Source organism: Leopardus geoffroyi, chromosome B3, assembly GCF_018350155.1.
Source record: "Leopardus geoffroyi isolate Oge1 chromosome B3, O.geoffroyi_Oge1_pat1.0, whole genome shotgun sequence".
NCBI classification, from domain to species: Eukaryota; Metazoa; Chordata; class Mammalia; order Carnivora; family Felidae; genus Leopardus; species Leopardus geoffroyi.
The window spans coordinates 54,991,135-55,011,154 of record NC_059337.1 but is presented as its reverse complement, the minus strand read 5'-3'; the positions used below and the strand labels follow the sequence as shown (position 1 = coordinate 55,011,154).

The 20,020-nt window shown below is 36.5% G+C and overlaps 1 protein-coding gene across 2 annotated transcripts in view; it reads right to left on the bottom strand.

The window, feature by feature from the left end:
• Nucleotides 1-20,020, bottom strand: part of SECISBP2L (SECIS binding protein 2 like) — a 66,159-nt gene that overhangs the window by 31,889 nt on the left and 14,250 nt on the right. Inside the window, exons 5-11 of one of the 2 annotated variants that reach the window (XM_045449797.1) lie at nucleotides 15,983-16,212; nucleotides 15,679-15,703; nucleotides 15,156-15,271; nucleotides 8,853-8,987; nucleotides 7,094-7,174; nucleotides 6,421-6,588; nucleotides 6,152-6,293 (exon numbers count right to left, since the gene is read on the bottom strand). In XM_045449797.1, coding sequence (XP_045305753.1) covers nucleotides 6,152-6,293; nucleotides 6,421-6,588; nucleotides 7,094-7,174; nucleotides 8,853-8,987; nucleotides 15,156-15,271; nucleotides 15,679-15,703; nucleotides 15,983-16,212 — 897 coding nt within the window. The remainder of the gene's footprint in view (nucleotides 1-6,151; nucleotides 6,294-6,420; nucleotides 6,589-7,093; nucleotides 7,175-8,852; nucleotides 8,988-15,155; nucleotides 15,272-15,678; nucleotides 15,704-15,982; nucleotides 16,213-20,020) is intronic. The other variant, XM_045449798.1, reaches the window with a different exon arrangement.

The following is a 20,020-nucleotide window of genomic DNA, read 5'->3' as shown; positions in this document are numbered from 1 at the left end:
TCTCCCATTCCATCAGTTGCCTTTTAGTTCTGTTGATTGTTTCCTTTGCAGTGTAAAAGCTTTTTACCCTGAGGAGGTCCCAATAATTCATTTTTGCTTTTAATTCCCTTGCCTTTGGAGATGTGTCAAGCAAGAAATTGCTGTGGCTGAGGTCAGAGGTTGTTGCCTGCTTTCTCCTCTAGGGTTTTGATGGCGTCTTGTCTCACATTTAGGTCTTTCATCCATTTTGAGTTTATTTTTGCGTATGGTGTAAGAAAGTGGTCTAGTTTCATTCTTCTGCATGTCACTGTCCCAGCACCATTTGCTAAAGAGACTGTCTTTTTTTCCATTGGATACTCTTTCCTGCTTTGTCAAAGATTAGCTGGCCATACATTTGTGGGTCCAATTCTGGGTTCTCTATTCTATTCCATTGGTCTATATGTCTGTTTTTGTGCCAATACCACACATACTGTCTTGATGATTACAACTTTGTAGTAGAGTCTGGGATTGTCATGCTTCCCACTCTGGTTTCCTTTTTCAATATTATTTTGGATATTCGGGGTCTTTTGTGGTTCTATACAAATTTTAGGATTGTTTGTTCTAGCTTTGAGAAGAATGCTGGGGCAATTTTGATTGGGATTCCATTAAATGTGTAGATTGCTTTGGGTAGTATTGACTTTTCAACAATATTTATTCTTCCAATCCATGAGCATGGAATTTTTTCCTTTTCTTTGTGTCTTCTTCAATTCCCTTCATAAGCTTTCTAGAGTTTTCAGCATACAGATCTTTTATATCTTTGGTTAGGTTTATTCCTAGGTATTTTATGGTTCTTGGTGCAATTGTAAATGGGATCAATTTCTTGATTTCTCTGTTGCTTCATTATTGGTGTATACAAATGCAACCGATTTCTGTACACTGATTTTGTACCCAGCAACTTTGCTGAATTCATGTATCAATTCTAGCAGCCTTTTGGTTGAGTCTTTCGGGTTTCCCATGTAGAGTATCACGTTGTCTGCGAAAAGTGAAAGTTTGATTTCTTCTTTGCCAATTTTGATGCCTTTTATTTCATTTTGTTGTGACTGCTGATGCTAGGACTTCCAACACTATATTAAACAACAATGGTGAGAGTAGACATCCCTGTTGTGCTGCTGATCTCAGGGGGAAAGCTCTCAGTTTTTCCCCATTGAGGATGATATTAGCTGTGGGCTTTTAACATAGGGCTTTTATGATGTTTAGGTATGTTCCTTCTATCCTGACTTTCTCGAGGGTTTTTACTAAGAAAGGATGCTGTATTTGTCAAAATGTTTTTTCTGCATCTATTGACACAATCATATGGTTCTTATCCTTTCTTTTATTAATGTGATGTATCACACTGACTGATTTGCAAATATTGAACCAGCCCTGCAGTCCAGGAATGAATCCCACTTGATCATAGTAAGTAATTCTTTTTATATGCTATTGAATTCGATCTGCTAGTATCTTGTTGAGAATTTTTGCATCCATGTTCATCAGGGATATTGGCCTGTAATTCTCCTTTTTTGTGGGGTCTCTGGTTAGAGAATCAAAGTAATGCTGGCTTCATAGAATGAGTCTGGAAGTTTTCCTTCCATTTCTATTTTTTGGAACAGCCTGAGAAGGACAGGTATCAACTCTGCTTTAAATGTCTGGTAGAATTCCTAGGGAAGCCATCTGGTCCAGGACTCTTATTTGTTGGCAGATTTTTGATAGCTGATTCAATTTCTTCACTGCTTATGGGTCTGTTCAAACTTTCTATTTCTTCCCATTTGAGTTTTGGTACAGTGTGAGTGTCTAGGAATTTGTCCACTTCTTCCAGGTTGTCCAGTTTGTTGGCATATAATTTTTCATAGAATTCTCCAATAATTGCTTGTATTTCTGAGGGATTGTGATAAATCCATTTTCATTCGTGATTTTATCTATTGGGGTCCTCTCTCTTTTCTTTTTGAGAAGTCTGGCTAGGGGTTTATTAATTTTGTTTATTTTTTCAAAACAACAGCTCTTAGTTTCATTGATCTGTTCTACTGGGGGCTTTTTTGTTTTTCTGTTTTTGGATTCTATATTGTTTATTTCTGCTCTGATCATTATTATTTCTCTCCTTCTGCTGGCCTTGGGGCTTCTTTGTTATTCTGCTTCTAGTTTCTTTCAGTGTGCTGTTAGACTTTGTATTTGGGATTTTTCTTGTTTCTTGAAACAGGCCTGGATTGCAAGGTATTTTCCTCTCAGGACTGCCTTTGCTGCATCCCAAAGGGTTTGGATTCTTGTGTTTTCACTTTCATTTGTTTCCATATATTTTTTTAATTTCTTCTTTAACTGCCTGGTTCACCCCTTCATTCTTTAGTAGGATGTTCTTTAACCTCCATGCATTTGGAGGTTTTCCAAAAATGTTTATAATAGCATTTTCAACAATAGCCAAATTATGGAAAGAGCCTAAATGTCCATCAACTGTTGAATGGATAAAGAAGATGTGGTTTATGTATACAATGGAATACTACTTGGCACTGAGAAAGAATGAAATCATGCCATTTGCAGCAACACGGATGGAATTGGATGGTGTTATGTTGAGTGAAATAAGTCTGTCAGAGAAAGACAGGTATCATATGTTTTCACTCATATGTGGATCTTGAGAAACCTAACAGAAGACCATGGGGGAAGGAAAGGAGAAAAAATAGTTACAAACAAGGAGGGAGAGAAGCAAACCATAAGAGACTCTTAAATCTAGAGAACAATCTGAGAGTTGATCGGGGTGGGGAAGAGGGGAATATGGGGTGATGGGCACTGAGGAGGGCACTTGTTGGGATGAGCACTGGATGTTGTATGTAAGCGATGAACCACAGGAATCTACCCAAAAACCAAGAGCACACTTTACACACTGTATGTTAGCCAAAATCATATATATATATATATATATATATATATATATATATATATATATATATATATGTTAAATATATATATATATGTTAAATATATATATATGTTAAATATATATATATAAATTATATCTATCTATCTATCTCTATATATATATATATATAAATAAATTAAATGTACATGCCACCTGAGAGGAGGCAGAAGGCATCCTAATTCCTGTTCACTGTGTATCACTACCTCTCCTCTTAATCCCATCTCAGGGGGTGCCTGGGTGGCTCAGTTGGTCAAGCTTCCGACTCTTGATTTCAGCTCAGGTCATGATCTCACAGTTTCATGAGTTCGAGCCCCACACCAGGCTCTGCACTGACAGCGTGGGGCCTGCTTGAGATTTTCCCTCTCTGTCTGACACTCCCTTGCTCATACTGTTTCTCAAAAATAAATAATAAATAAAAATCTTTAAAAAAGAAATCCCATCTCAGGATTAATTTCCCAAGGATCTTGCTCTACGCATTTCCCAAACAAACCAACCAACAAAACCAAAAACAAACAAACCAACAAAACCATTCCCCTGACTGGCTTCCCCTCACACTAAAGTACTATCACTCCCCTTTCCTCCCTTACTAAAGTTCTCAATAGTCTGCTTTACCAGTTATTTCCACTGATGTGGATGCTATCTAATTGTAGCTGAGTGACGAGGCGAGCTTAGGATCCTTCTATGTGGCCGTTTTCCCCAGAGGTCCTGAAGAGTCTGCTTTCTGGTCTCTGTCCTACCCATGTGCTCACAAATGCTATGGTCAAGATCACATACAAGCTTGCAATCACTAAATCTAATTCTTCTTGCTGTCCTTTAAATCTAAGCACACCACAAGACTTTATCCTTGAATATATTTTCCTAACTTTTCTTTCCCCTAACAACCTTATGTATTTCCAGAGCTACACTTCAATCTCTCTTTGAAACTCACTGACTTCTTTTTTTTTAATTTTTTTTTTTCAACGTTTATTTATTTTTGGGACAGTGAGAGACAGAGCATGAACGGGCGAGGGGCAGAGAGAGAGGGAGACACAGAATCGGAAACAGGCTCCAGGCTCTGAGCCATCAGCCCAGAGCCCGACGCGGGGCTCGAACTCACGGACCGCGAGATCGTGACCTGGCTGAAGTCGGACGCTTAACCGACTGCGCCACCCAGGCGCCCCGAAACTCACTGACTTCTAACCTAAACTGCACATAACTACAAGTTAAATAGGCACCATCAGGATATCCCTAACTAGCATTTTAAACACAATAGGGCTGGAGTCTGTTCTTCCCAACAAAAATTCTTCTTCCATGATCCCTGTTTGACATTATAATCACCACAATCCTCCAACGAGGAGAGTTTGGAGTCCTCTTTGATCTGTTTCCACATTCCATCAGTTAAAAAACAAACAAACAAAACCCTATCAATTCCTCATAATCTTTTGATATACCTACAATAGTCTCACTCTTTTCTTGGACTTCCCAAGAAAGTCCATTTTTTTGCAATCAATACTTTCTAATTTAAACACTGGTGACAGGTTAGAGGTTAATCTCATTTCCATCTGACAAGAATTATACTCTCCCTTCAAAGCCCAATCCAAATGTTATCATATATGAAGTGATTTGTAACATCCTCCCCATACCTCTCCATTGACTATTATAAATCACTCTTCTCTTCTGCAAGTTCATAAAACTTTGCTGGTATCCTTCCTAAGGCACTGCTCTTTATTAGTTATTTATGTATGTCTTTCTCCCCAACTAGATTATTAACTTTTTAATCTGTAATTCCACAGTCCTTGACATGCTTTCCATGTAAATATTTACAGTTGTATAAATTAACATTTGCTAAATAAATCAAAGTTATAATAAAGCCATCACAGGTTAACAATCTCTTCTCCACAGTAATTAGTTAACATTTATTGAGTGATTATAACCCAGATACTCTTCTGACCACATTACATGTACCATCTCATTTATTCTTCAAAACAACCCTGAAGTAGGTACTATCATTACCTCCATCTTAATGTCAGGAAATAACGTGCCAAGGAAATACACAGAAGAACAGATTTCAAACCTAGGCAACTCAATTCCAAAGCCCCTGCTTGTTGCCATGAGGCCATACTGCCTCCAGAATACTGCTAACTGTCAGTTCCACTGCTATAGTCCTTTACTCTTTCAATGAGATGTAATTGCCTCTCTCTCCAACTCAACAACATGCAACTCAAAAGCTCAGTACATATTCAATACTATTTTTACTAACAGTTACTCAAAGTTAAGGTTTATACTGGACAGGTAACTAGCTGTAGGTATAAACATTCTGCACATAGAACTAAAGTTATATTCTGTTAATTATCTTCTTGTCTAAAGACAGACCCTTTACATAGGAACAGAAGAAACAGAATATTCAATTCTGCATCTTAACATCTGCTTTTTGTTGGTGCCTTTCCCCTTCCTTTATTTTACTTCTCTTCCTCTATAACTAAGGATATGAAAAGAAATAAGGGAACACATAAGAACTGCTGAATTTTAAATCTGATAAGGTTTGCTAAAATATACATTACTATTTCAGTAGAAAGCCAAATCATTCATATTCTCTCTCTCTCTCACACATACACACACCTTGATCAAAATTCCTATGTTTCCCATTATCCAATTTAAAAGTTATAAAGCCAAATTAGTTGTGATTCTTATTTCAATCTCTGAGGAAGAAAAACATTAGCTGGTTCACAATTACACCAACTGACATTTGTACAGAGACCCGAAGGACCTGAAAGAACAAACCACACATTGATATATGAGGAAGGAGAATTCCGGGGAAAGGAAATAGTAAGCACAAAGATACTGAGCTAGGAGCATGTTGGGTGTGTCTGTGGAACAGCAAGGGGGCTGACTGGCTACAGCAGTGTGTGCCAGAGAGAATGGTGATGGGGGCAAAAAGGTCACAGGATCAGCTAAGACGTGGCTTTAGTCAGGACTCCAGCTGTACTCCAAGTGAGATCAAGAGCTACTGGAGGGTTCTGAGTAGTGGAGTGATATAATCCTATTCATATTTTTAAAAGATCACTCCTTTCAAGATAGAGTGCAGTTATAGCAGGAGGGAAAGGTAAGTAACAGGAGGCTACTATGATGCAGTACAATGATGGGGCGACGAGGGTAACAGAAGAGCTGGTGAGAAGACTCTGGATTTTTTAGATATATATAATTTAAATTAACAATATTCAAAATATATTACCAAAAGCAAACAGCAAATTCCTCAAATAATGACATCACCTGTATATGACAGAGGTCTGGTATTAGTAATCTGCCGTGCTTTCATCGCTTGTTGTTGTTTTTCCAGAGCTGCTAACATGTCCCCCAAATCTAGCTGCACAGGTGTTTTATTCTTTTTTCCAGCTGCCTTTGATAAAGCTTCCTGCAAGGTAATATGAAAACATTTATTTTTTGTGATAGTATGAAAGTGTGGCAATTTATGATGATTATATTTGTCTTTCTGTCCCCAAATCTACCAATTATATTTGTTCACAAAAATGAATAAATACCTGTAGTTTTTTTTGCTCCATACTTATTTCTGAATATTCTTGAGCCGTGGCAAGGGCTGCTGCTAAAGCTTTCTTCTTCTGACTTTTTGCACGTTTAGGAACGGAAGTTGTAATGGGAATTGGAGTCTGCACTATATTGATTGGTGAGTTTTCAGGTAAATCATCCAACTAAGATAACCAGACAAAAACACTGTTACTGATTCCACAAAAGACTACCTTAAGGAAAGACAATCCAGAATATGGGGTGTCCTCCAGTATAACTGGACTGGACTCTTTGAGAATTCAATGTTATAAAGAACAGAGTAAGATGATGTGATCATTCCAGACTGGAAAATAATAGAGATAAAACAGCTTACTGCAATTGGTGATGCTTGTCTGGATCCTGGCCTGAAAACAAAATAACTCCCAAGTAAGTCAAGTTTTCCAACAAGTACGCTGTATGATCATTTAATTAATGGCGTTGTCTTGTCTGTAATAGAACTATGGATTTTATAGGAAAGTGTCTTTGTTCTGGCAATGCTGAAAATAAATATGAAGTACTAAATACATGGTTTCTTGTCCACCATGCTGCCCCCCATGTCTTTATACTAAACTATAATACTTCTTTTCAACATAACCGTAGTTCAAAAGATGTTCAAGTATTTTGCTTATCTTTTTAAAAAGGGCCACTTACTACTTTTGAAGAAAGTTTCTGTTGAATAGTATCGTCTTTAGCATTTCCATTCTCGTTTAGCTCTCGAAATCCATCTTCATCCTGAAACAGTTCCACATGTTAAGTAAAAGCAGTTCAAAGCAATAAACTCTTAAGAAAAACATTTTACAATGCTGAAGAGTAATAAAAAATGGGCAAGTAATTTTTTAAATTCTAAAAGTAAACTATTTAAAGTCAGTCTTAAAAAGGAAATCTCATCTCTCATGTTACAATACAGCTAATTTCATTATTCAACAATGGGGGCATATCTGCACACGTCCACCCTTTGGATTTCTGTATCTACCATACTATTTTTACTAGTTCTACTTAAAAAACAAAAAGTTTATTAATGTGTTGAGAGAGAGAGCGCGCACACGCGTGTGTGAGCAGGGGAAGGGCAGAGGCCGAGAGAGAGAGAATCCCGAGCAGGCTCCGCACTGTCGGACTCGATCTCACAAACTGTGAGATCATGACCTGATCCCAAATCAAGAGTAGGGCACTTAACTGACTGAGCCATCCAGGTGCCTCTAATTAATTCTACTCTTAAAATGGGTAGGTAATTGGAAAGAAATTCAAAAAGGATTTTATCATATGTCAGATAATTTGGAAAATATTTTCAACAGATGGCTTAGTAGGAATTTCGTAAATATATTCCCTGTCCTGCAATACTACACACACCTGTCAATAAAGTTAAAAGCTAAGAATTTTTTTTTAAAACCCTATTCAAAGTAATTTCTTCACCAATCTCCTCCTTTACAGTGAAAATTATACCTAATACCTTTAACTAAATATAAGGATGGAACCAATTACATGGTTAAGTGCAAATAATAAATCTGTCACATGTACTGTTCTTCATAACTGAATAACATAACTCCCAAGTCCTTTAGGTCAATTAATAAGTTTATCTAACATATTATTCATCTCGAGCCTCTGGCCTCAAGCATATTTTCCAGTTTAATTTCCATCTATTGACCCATTTTATAGAAACTATGATCCAAAAAAAAAATGACTTATGCAAATGAGATACGGGGGATGCTGTTCACCATGTTGACACAACCAAATTCTACCCATTCTTTAAAATCTGTTCCAACGGTTATCTCCACCCTACTACAAACTCAAAGGGATTTGTCCTTCCCTTCAATTCCGACCACACCCAAGCATTAGGTATGCAGGCATCTACGTTTCTCTGCTGTACAGCAACCTCCCTAAGGCTACTATGTTTATTCAACGTATCACTCATAGCACCTTATTTTACACATATAACAGGCCTCCAATAACAGCCATATAGACAAATAAACAATAAAAATATGGCACAGACTTTCTGCCTAGTAGAGCAACTAAAATAGCTTTGTTCTTCTCCAAGATTCTCCCACCTAGCAGCACAAATTAGCTAGACTAAACCATCCAAATCTAAAAAACTTGACAAAGAGACTAAACAATAATAAGAAAAATTAGGGAGAAAGTTTCATAGTAGGTTTAACCCACGTAAAAACAAGTTTTACCTCTACATGTTACCTCAAAATACTCATAACGAAATTTATAAAAATAAACATTAACGAAGTTAACATTATACTATATATACATATCCAAGACAAAAATGAATCAGTACTTCTAAGTAATTATAATCTAATATCAGAATCATGTGTTAAGATATAATAAGTACTTATCATAATGTAAGAAAATTAATTTCTTAATGGAAACATTTGCTATGACAGTTTATAAATAGAGCCTAAAAAAATACCTCAAAATATAAAGACTCAGAATTTGAGTCGCCTCTATGAGATTGACTGGCGTTTAACTGCTTATTATCTTGTCTCTTTTGCAAATTCTGTCTTCTTTCTGAGGAAGTACTATGTCCTCGGCATCTGAATCCAACCTAAGTAAGCCCCAGAAGGAAAAAATATATGTCTTATTATTTTAAGTGAACATTTACCTGAAATATAACATACAGAAAAGTACCCAAAAGTAACTCAATGAATTTTCATAAAGTGCATAATTTATTACAAAATTTATATAATTTATTTTGACAAAATATTAAAATGTGATAATGCAAGTTAGATCCCCCCCCCCCCCATACGTGAATGCTGATCAGCTTTATTTATAATAGCTAAACACTGGAAAAACCCAGATGTCCTTGATTGGGAGAACAGTTAAACTCACTGTGGTACATTCACACTACAAAGCAAAACTCAGCCACCAAAAGGAACAAACGATTGACATACTCAATAATCTGGATGAATCTCCAGAGAATCACACAAGTGAAAAATCCAATCCTAAAAGGACTATATGAGTTCACTTATAAACATTCTTGAAATGACAAATTATAGGAAGTGGGAAACAGATCAGTGGATTCTAGGGGTTAACGAGAGGCTGGTAGGGAAGGTAACAGGAGTGTGGCTACAAAAAGGAAAAACATGAGGGAACCTTGCAGTAACAGATCTGTTCTGTATCTTGACTATATCAATATCAATATCCAGGTTGTGAGAATGGACTACAGTTTTGCAAGATGTTATCACAGGGACAAAGTGCACATTACCTTTTTATTAAACTATGATAAGTCTTCTAATATCTGCGGTTTTATTAAAAAAGAAAGAAACAATTCCTAGGAAAGGTTAAAAATTAAAACCCTCATTTAGAAGAAAATAGATTTAGGAGAATAAAATTTTCCTTCAATGCATAAATCATCATCCCATTAACAAATCTGTGAAATGTTCAACTGTCATAAAAGCAAGATTAAGAATCTTAAGACATTTCAAGCCCCCCCCCCCACCCCGCCTTATGCCAATGCAGCCAACATGAAATGCATCTCTTAACCAGGACACTTAGAAGATGTGAGAAGTATCTTACCAGTTACCAAAAATTCTAACAATAAACAGAAAATGAAGCAGATCTGGACCAGAAGGTACTAATATACAGGCTTTGGATGATGAAATCAAAGTATGCACACAAAGACCTGGAACCACCTAGCAATTCCCATGCTATGCAACTGGTCTTAAAAAGACTTGCTGATAAGAAATGGATTTTTTTTTTTTTTTTTTTTTTTTTAAGAAACAGAATTTTTAAAGGCAGCTGGGTGGTTCAGTTGGTTAAGCGCCCAACTCTTGCTTTCAGCTCAGGTCATGATCTCACGGTTGATAAGATCGAGCCCATGTCAGACTCCAGGCTGACAGAACTGAGCCTCCATGGAATTCTCTCTCTCCCTCTCTCTCTGCCCCTTCCCACTCTCTCTTGCATGCATGCATGCTCTCTGAATGAAAGAAAAGAAAAGAAAAGAAAAGAAAAGAAAAGAAAAGAAAAGAAAAGAAAAGAAGGAAGGAAGGAAGGAAGGAAAGAAGGAAGGAAAGAAAGAAAGAAAGAAAGAAAGAAAGAAAGAAAGAAAGAGAAAGAAAGAAAGAAAGGAGAAATTTTTATACTCTTCTGCGAGGTAGGCTGCATGACAGAATAAGCCAGAAGACAGTCATACTGCAAATTTAATTCTTCTATTCAACTACATCCTATAAACATCTCTTAAGAAACTGGATAATTTTCCAGATACCCAAAAGTTTCTCAATTTTATTTTTTTTTTCAACGTTTATTTATTTTTGGGACAGAGAGAGCCAGAGCATGAACAGGGGAGGGTCAGAGAGAGAGGGAGACACAGAATCGGCAACAGGCTCCAGGTTCCGAGCCATCAGCCCAGAGCCTGACGCGGGGCTCGAACTCACGGACCGCGAGATCGTGACCTGGCTGAAGTCGGACGCTTAACCGACTGCGCCACCCAGGTGCCCCAAAAGTTTCTCAATTTTAAATATTCACCCCATTTTAAAACAGGCTCATAAACATGGACAGAGAAATGGACAGAGGCATACATAAGCAATGAAACAAATCTCAGTAAAATCTTAGCTAGCATATAAGCTGGTCGCTACATGAATGTTTTCTGTAAAATTACTTCAACTTTACTATTTAGAAATTTTCAGAAAATACTTTAAAAATTGGTTCACGAAAAGCAGCTCATACAAGACTAGTAAAACAAATGCAATTTATAATGTATAGGTAAAAAAGAAACAACTTAATTCAAAAGTTATTAGCATGTAAGTAAGTACTAAGACTCAAGCCCCAAAACAGGGATGACTAAAACGCAAGAGATTAATTCTGGAGCACAACTTTTCTTTCTCTGGACAGTCACTATCACAAAAAAGTAAACGCAAACCTGCCCTCCAAAGGCATTAAAATTGTATCAGAAATAAGCCCTATTGTAAAGCAGCCAAGTATATATGCATTAATGTTGCTGCAAACACTGAAACAATTTTTTTTTTTTAATTTTAGAGAGCAAGAACATGCAAGTGGGAGAGAGGGAGAGAGAAAGAGAATCTTAAGCAGGCTCCACACTCTGTGCAGAGCCTGACACAGGGCTCGATCCCATGATGCTGGGATCATGACCTAAGCCAAAATCAAGAGTTGGATACTCAACTGACTGAGCCACCCAGAAGGCCCTAAAGATGAACTTCTTAATGCTATTTAAAACATAAACTTGTGGGGGCGCCTGGGTGGCTCAGTTGGTTGGGCGTCCGACTTCGGCTCAGGTCATGATCTTGAGGTCCATAAGTTCGAGCCCCACATCAGGCTCTGTGCTGGCAGCTCAGAGCCTGGAGCCTGTTTCAGATTCTGTGTCTCCCTCTCTCTCTGACCTTCCCCCGTTCATGCTCTGTCTCTCTCTGTCTCAAAAATGAATAAATGTTAAAATAAATAAATAAATAAATAAATAAATAAATAAATAAATAAAATAAAACATAAACTTGTGTATGGCAATAATAATGAGCAAAGTCAACAATGAAAATGAAAACCTAGCAAAATATTTGCAACTCACATTACGAACTGAAGGCTCCTAAAATTTTTTAAATTTGGTAAGAGCTTGATCAAATAGATTTAAAAAAAATTTTTTTAATGTTTATTTATTTCCAAGGCAGAGAGAAACAGAGCATGAATGGGGGAGGGGCAGAGAGAGAGGGAGACACAGAATCTGAAGCAGGCTCTAGGCTCTGAGCTCTCAGGACAGAGCCTGACGTGGGGCTTGAACTCACAAACCATGAGATCATGACCTGAGCCAAAGTCGGTCGCTCAACCTACTGAGCCACCCAGGTGCCCCTGATCAAATTGATTTTAAAAATGTACCAAAAGGAAAAAAAACAGATCAAGATACAAAAAAGAAAAAAGGGGGGGGGGGGGGGAGACAAAATATATGACCAAACAAGTTCACAAAAAAAATACAAAGAGCTGATAAACATATGGAAAGATGCTCAATATTAATATACCATTCTCAACTAACTGGCATAAATCCAAAATCCTGAAAACATACAATCTCTAAAGCTATATGGAAAAAGGCACTCTCTACATTATTGTCAAGGCTTAAATGGTATCAAATAACAGAAGTGATTTAACCTTTTCACCCATCGGTCCCTAATCCAGGAATTTATTTTGCTGCTATACACACACATTTCTAAACGATACTGCAGCATGTCTATACCAGCAATAATTTACAAACAACTCAAGTGTCCATTAATAGGAAGACTACAGAAACTAACAAGGATATACCCATACTTCAAACAGGAGTTTTTTAGAAGTGTGGAAGTCCTCTATGTAATAATATGGAAATGTCTCCAAGATACATTGTTCAGTGATAAAAACAGCACAGAACAGAGTGGGAAAAACATGAGATACATAATTATATTTACATAGAATGACATGAAAATATACAAAAAAAAACCTAATTGAAGGGAAATTATAGGGAAGAGAGGATAAGGGAAGACAGGGTGAAAAGGAGTTTTTTTTCACTGTATAATCTTTTTCATGTCTTCTATTTTTCAACCAACTCACAAAATAAAACTTTTTTTTTTTTTTTTTTTAATTTTTAGATTCTATCCATTGTTTAAAATTAAGATTACACTGAGGTCCTTGGGCGACTCAGTCAGTTAAGCGTCTGACTTCAGCTCAGGTCATGATCTCGTGGTTCGTGAGTTCAAACCCCACGTCGGGCTCTGTGCTGACAGCTCAGAGCCTGGAGCCTGCTATGGATTCTGTGTCTCCCTCTCTCCCTGCCCCTCCCCCATTCCTGTGCAGGCGGACATGCTCTCTCTCTCTCTCTCTCAAAAATAAATATTAAAAACAACTTTTAAGTCAAATTATTAAAGTAAGGTTACATCAGAATACAGAAAGAATCTGTTCAAATGTTAAAACACTGGTAAAAATATTAAAAAAGTTAAAACAGCATGGTACAGGTACCAAAATCTGATAAATGTAACAAACAACCCAGAAACAGCACCTAACACATAAGAAATTAGCAAATGAGTAAAAGCATAGAACAAATCAGAGAAAAGAATAGATTAAAATTTTACAACTGGTTAACTACTCTGAAAATTGACACCATTATTATATCATGCATCCAAATAAATCTCAGATAAAAAGGTCTTGCAACATTATGCTACAAAAAAAAATAGCAGAAAATATAAGTGAATTATTTATTTCACTTCTAAGCGACTTTTTAAGCCTGTAAACAATCAGAAATCACAAAAGGGGAATATATTTTAACAGAAAAAAATTATTCAGAACATTACAAAACAAATACAAACTTAAAAAAAATTTTCTTTTAAATGGTTATCTATTTTTGAGAGAAAAAGAGACAGAGCGGGAGCAAGGGAGGGGCAGAGAGAGGCAGACACAGAATCCAAAGCAGGCTCCAGGCTCCAGCACAAAGCCCAATGTGGGGCTGGAACTCACGAACCGCAAGATCACAACCTGAGTCAAAGTTGGACACTTAACTGGCTGAGCCACACAGGTGTCCCACAGATACATACGTAAGAATAGGTCTAATAACCTATCAGAAGTAGGAAACACATTGCTCAACATCTGGCTTCAGTTCTTCTGGAATGAAGAGAAATGCAAAATAAACAAAACCTAACAGACTGCATATATGTATTTGCATTATTTTTTTATTGTTCTTTTACTATTCTTCACCACACTGATATTATTACCTCCCCTCCAGTGGGCTATGGATACCAAAAGTAATAGTCTAGTAAGTTACAATTTGAACATAAAATGTCAGCACTTAACTAACCATTTTATAGATTTTATCTCATCTACATAAACAATTCTTGTTTTAGCTCTTTTGTTTCTAATCAAATAAAGCTAGACTGCCTCACATGCCTGCCACAAACAACAGTGACTCCTAACCACAGAGAAAAGAGTATTATTCTGCTTGTTTTCCTGACATTAGGGTGCATAAGAAGCACTTCGTTTCAGCAAATGAGCAGGCAAGTATTTGGTCTACTTAATCCGTTAGTAACTCACTCTTATTTCAGTTCATCCACAGATCTATTCATAGGATACTCATAATGCCTTAACCAGATTTAAGGAATCCAGGAAGTCTATCTACAAATTGAAAAAGAAAAATGCTGACCAACAAACAACTCCCTGATTTCACATACAACCAATGCAGGAAGACAGTTCCTGAAAATCCGTGGAGTATGTAACGTGCTCTGCTGTACTCCAGGTAGATATTGTTCTCCCACATCACAGCATGAGGCGGCTATCTCTATGGCACTAGAACAAGCACAGAGCGTGTAGCTTGTGGTGTTCATGGTCAAGTAAAGCCGTATGAACAAGACCACAGTTCTAAAGTTCAAATAATCAATATTTATGGCATTAAATGCTTTTAAATATTTTATATGGATAAGAAAAGTCATGGCAGATGAAGCATGCCTAGAAGATATTCATTCTTCTTTAAAAATATGAAATATACAAATATATTTCTTAAATACAGTTAAGTACAAAACGGAACATATAACTATATACATGCCACTTAGAGTCAACATTTTGCCATTTTGTTTCATTACTTAAGTATTAATTTTATTAGCTAGGCCATTTTAAAGTTAGATATCATGATATTTTACTATTACTATAATTCAACACACAACTCCAAAAATTAAGGACACTGCTCTTCAAGACCACTATACCATTTACAATAATTCATCTCACACTAATCAAATTTCTCCAACCTAACTGAAATTACCTGTGAATTATTTCTTTGTTCAGTCTGCCTTCCACCTCTAGAAAATGTCTGATTTTTTTCCATCCAAGGTTTTTTCTGAGTTGCCTGGCAAGTTACATTGGACCAATTTACACCACCTGTAACCAATAAGATTTAAAAAAAGTATTTATTTATGAAAAATGCCAAAACGTAAATTATCCCTTAACTTCATGTATTGAAATTCAGTCACTATAAACTAATACTGGAAATTTCTCTACGAACTTTAAGTGGTATTCCAGTTCTTAGTAATACAATTGCCATCTCGCAGAATACCTCCGGCTGACATTTTCTCAATTTTCATCTGTACTTTCAAAGGAATGTGAATCTCTCTGGAAGATTACTAATTTTTTTTTTTTTTCCAGCATCTGTACTTTCAAAGTTATGTGAATCTCTCTGGAAGATTTCTAATATTTTTGTAGCATCAGCAAGCTTCATGCTTAGAAGCAAAACTTTGACATGGATAAAGAAGAAAGTATAGCAAAAACACTATGCAAAAAATAAGTACCTGTACATATAGATGATTCCACATGCTAAAAATAAAAACAAAAAAGACAATTATTTTCTGCTTAAGAGTCAACACCATATGCCTTGCAAAATGTTTCATAACTTAGTCTAGTGTAAAGCATGCTTATCATAATCTTGGAAAAAATATTTATCCATAAATATTATTCATATTAATATATAGAATACATTTTGATCCATTCTATTACTATAGGAATTGTTAATGAAAATAGATACTTAATCTTTAGCGAGGATAGAAAGATATTGACATAGACGACTGATAAAGAAACCAAAGCAGTGTTACATACATTCATGGTGCTAGAATCCGGATTTCTCAAAGCCCCTGCAGCAGGCTGGTTGTTACTGTGTTTGGGACTGCAGTAGCCACTATCACTGTCAATGTCGGCTTCACTAGCCCCCTGCTCACTAGAGGATTCGGCAGTGGGATGGGATGCTCTTCTCCTCCTGCCTTTGGACTTCCAGAGCATTGTGGCAGAGCTCTCCGAGAGAGATTTGTTAGCAATATCTGACGGGAAATCTATAAAGCAAGGAAGGTGTGACATCTCTTTGTGAGGATCAAGTTGATAAATTCTTGTTAAATTACCATTAAGGTCATAAGAAAATGAAGGTATCTAACTTGGTAAATGGAGGAAAAAAGCAAAACCTTTTTTGAAAAGCTCAAAAGATACAATGTTCCAGACAAGTTGGTTTATGACATGCATATATTATGAAAAGAGAATAAAGTAGTTGCAGAAATATTAAAACAAACCATCAGTACCCACTTAAAAATAACATCACCAACCCTTTTGAAGTCCACTGCATGCCCCCACCAACACTGCATCTTCTTTCTCCCCCAGGGTTACATTTATTTGGAATTCCGGATTTACCACTTCCTCACTTTTTAATATAGCTTTTTCATGGATTTTTACACTCCTACAACATAAATCATGTGATTTTGCACTTTCAGCTTTATAAAAATGAAATTATACTGTCCATTTTCTTTTGCGATTTGCTTCCCAGTCTGCCCCATTCCCCAACATTAGTTTAGACATTCCGATGCATGTGGCTGTAATTCATTAATATCATTAAAATCTAGGATGCCCGTGTATGAATATACCATACCATATATTACTTATTCTTTGTACCACTGATGGGATACTTGGGCTGTTCTGGGGTTTTGCATTATTGAGTAATACTGCTGTAACCATTCTTTTTTTTTAATGTTTATTTATTTTTTAGGGGCGGGGTGGTTAGAGAGGCTCCACACTGTCAGTGCAGAGCCTGATGTGGAATTCCAACTCACGAACCTGTGAGATGATGATCTGAGCCAAAATCAAGATGCTCAACCTACTGAGCCACCCAGGTGCCCTGTGCTGTAACCATTTTTATACATACATTTGAATGTGTTTGTGTGAATATGGAAGTTTTTTTATGGTAAATACTGCCAGGCCTTATGGGATACACATATTCAACTTTACTTTGTAATGCCAAATCATTTTCAGTCACACTGTTGAAACAGTTTACAGCCCAACAGCAGGATATAAATATCCACAATGATTCACATATTCACAAATACTTGATACTATCTTCTAGGCCATAATTTTTGCTGTTAGATATAAAGAGATAGCTCACTGTGGGTTTTTCATTCGTATTTTTTTGCCTAATAATGAGGTTTGATATCTTTTCTCATGCTTTTAGCCACTAATTGTTTCCCTTCTGTGAAATACCTAATTTTACTTTTGAACTGTTTGACTTCTACCAATTTTTCTAGTGAGTTGTCTCTTATTTTGTATTTCACAAATTGTAATCAAAAGACATTATTAAAAAAAACCTTTTACAATTTCCTCCCAACCCAACAAATAACAATTTTCCTTTTTCCACATTTCTGCCTATAATTTTTACAAAGCATCAATACAATTATGAGTTGTGCTATTTAATATTACACATATGTTCTTCATAATTATAATGTAAGAAGGCTCCATATTATTCCAGAGTGGATGTCCTGCACTTCTCTGGACTTGTTGCCTGTTACTAAACATTAGGAAGCTTTCAGTGTGCTACTGCAATTTGGATCTTTCATCAAACAGTCCCTTTTCTTTTTAGGGAAATACATCCATTTTGGATACATCCATAGGAGAGGGACAATTGGGTCAGAAGAAAAATTCCTACAGTCCTGCCAAATTGTTTCATCCCCCTGGTACTGTGTCCCAAGGGTCCTGAGAGTAATGTGGGATCATTTTCTTATTGTTCAAACGAATTTTTTATGTCTTCATACTAATACTCTGTCACTTACAGGCATGGTAAAAATCTTTTCCAGTTTTGTGGCTTATTCTTTCACTCACTTTTGACAGAATTTATTTCAGAATTAGTTCCCTTCCTGCTGTCATAAAGATATCTGCCTGTATTTTCTTCTACTGTGGTTTCCCATTTGTCATTAATCCACCTGAAGTAGATTTGCATGGGCTGTACGTTATGTGTAATGCTATCTCTGTCATTTTCCATATGTGTTTCCACATACATATGACTCTGTTTCTGGGTCCCCTGTTCTAATTTTCATATGCTGCATTTTGCATACTGTATTTTTTGTATAACGATTTAAGATAATGTAATAGGTCTTGATATTTAGAAGAAAAGTTCTTTTCTTCTCAGATGATCCTTTTAGAATTAGTCTGTCAAATTTCCCAAAATTTCCTATTGAGATTTTGATTAGAACTATACTGCTAGCTTCACAACCATCATCCTGACTGGAGCCACGGAGAAAGTCGGGTTATTGTCTCCATATCATTCCCCACTTAAAAACCTTTGATGACTTCTTATTGCATTCACAACAAGATCGAAATCACATAACCTGACTTATGAGCCCTAAATCATCTGGCCTCTCTCTAACTCTCCAGCCTCAGCTCATGAGTTGTCATTCATTCATTTATTCCTTTATACTTATTAATTCTTTCACTCACTTAGCAATTATGTGTTGACCACTGTCCTGGGATTTAAGTGAATAACACAAACTAAAATTATTGCTTTCTTGGAGTTTATATTCTATCAGTACTCTAGAGTGATCTGGCAATGGGACACAAATAATAAACAGGATGAAAAAAGAAAATTAAAAAAAAAAAGAACTACACAGAATCTGACTTAGGCAAAAATGACATTTGCAGTGTCAAATCATCCTATATGAACAGGTTGCTTTTTTTTAATGTCCTATTATAAAGTTATAATTTTCTGCATAAATTCACATTCCCACTAACAGTATATAAGAATTCTTTTTTCTTCACATCTTCAGGTGCACTAGTTATTTGTCTTTTTGATTCTAGCCACTCTGACAGGTGTAAGGTGATATCTTGCTGTGGTTTTGATTTGCATTTCCCTGATGATTAGTGATGCTGAGCATCTTTTCATGTGTCTATGGGCCATTTGTATATCTTTGTTTTTGCTTTTTGTTTTGTTCTTTATTTTGGTTTGGGTTTTTTTGGGGGGTTGGTTTGTGGTTTTGGGGGGTTATGAGGTTTTTTGTTTTGTTTTTTTATTTTAGAGAGAGAGGGGCAAGCAGGGGAGAGGGGAAAAGGAGGGAGAGAGGGAGGGAGGGAGGGAGGGAGGGAGAGAGAGAGAGAGGAGAGAGGAGAGAGAATCTTAAGCAGGCTCCACATTCAGCAAGGAGCCCAATGTGGGGCTTGATCCCATAACCCTGAGATCGTGACCTCAGCCAAAATCAAGGATCGCATGCTCAACTAAGACACCCAGGCACCCCTATATCTTCTTTGGAAAAATGTCCATTCAGGTCTTCTGGTCCACTTAAGTCAATTATCTGGGGTTTTGTTTTATTTTGTTTTGGTATTGAGCAAATATTTGGGATATTAGTCCCTACCGGATATATCATTTGCGAATATCTTCTCCCATTCAGTAGATTGCTTTTTGTTTTGCTAATGGGTCATCTTTCCATTTTCTAGTTCTTATGCTTCAGAATACTGTCTTTGTGGTCACTTAATGAGCAAACTAAAGAAGTAAGGACTTTTAAAGCAGTCCCAGTGCTAAAAGCAGGTAGAAGTCCTTCTGACTAGGAACAACTGCAACATAGAAAGCTGTGTAATATGTTACATTGTGTTCCTTTTCTAAAGCCACTCCAAGCATTTGTTAGTCTGTTATAATCTCACTGCTTTATGAGCTACAAACTACATACAATGACTGTACTACCAATAAGACTGCTTTTTAACGGATTCCCAGATCCTTTCTGACTCCTAAGAGATCTAAGCAATTGTAAAAAAATAACTGAACTCATGTCTAAAGAAAAGGTACAGCCCAAATGAAAGAAAGTATGCACAAGGTGCCTGGGTGGCTCAGACAGTTAA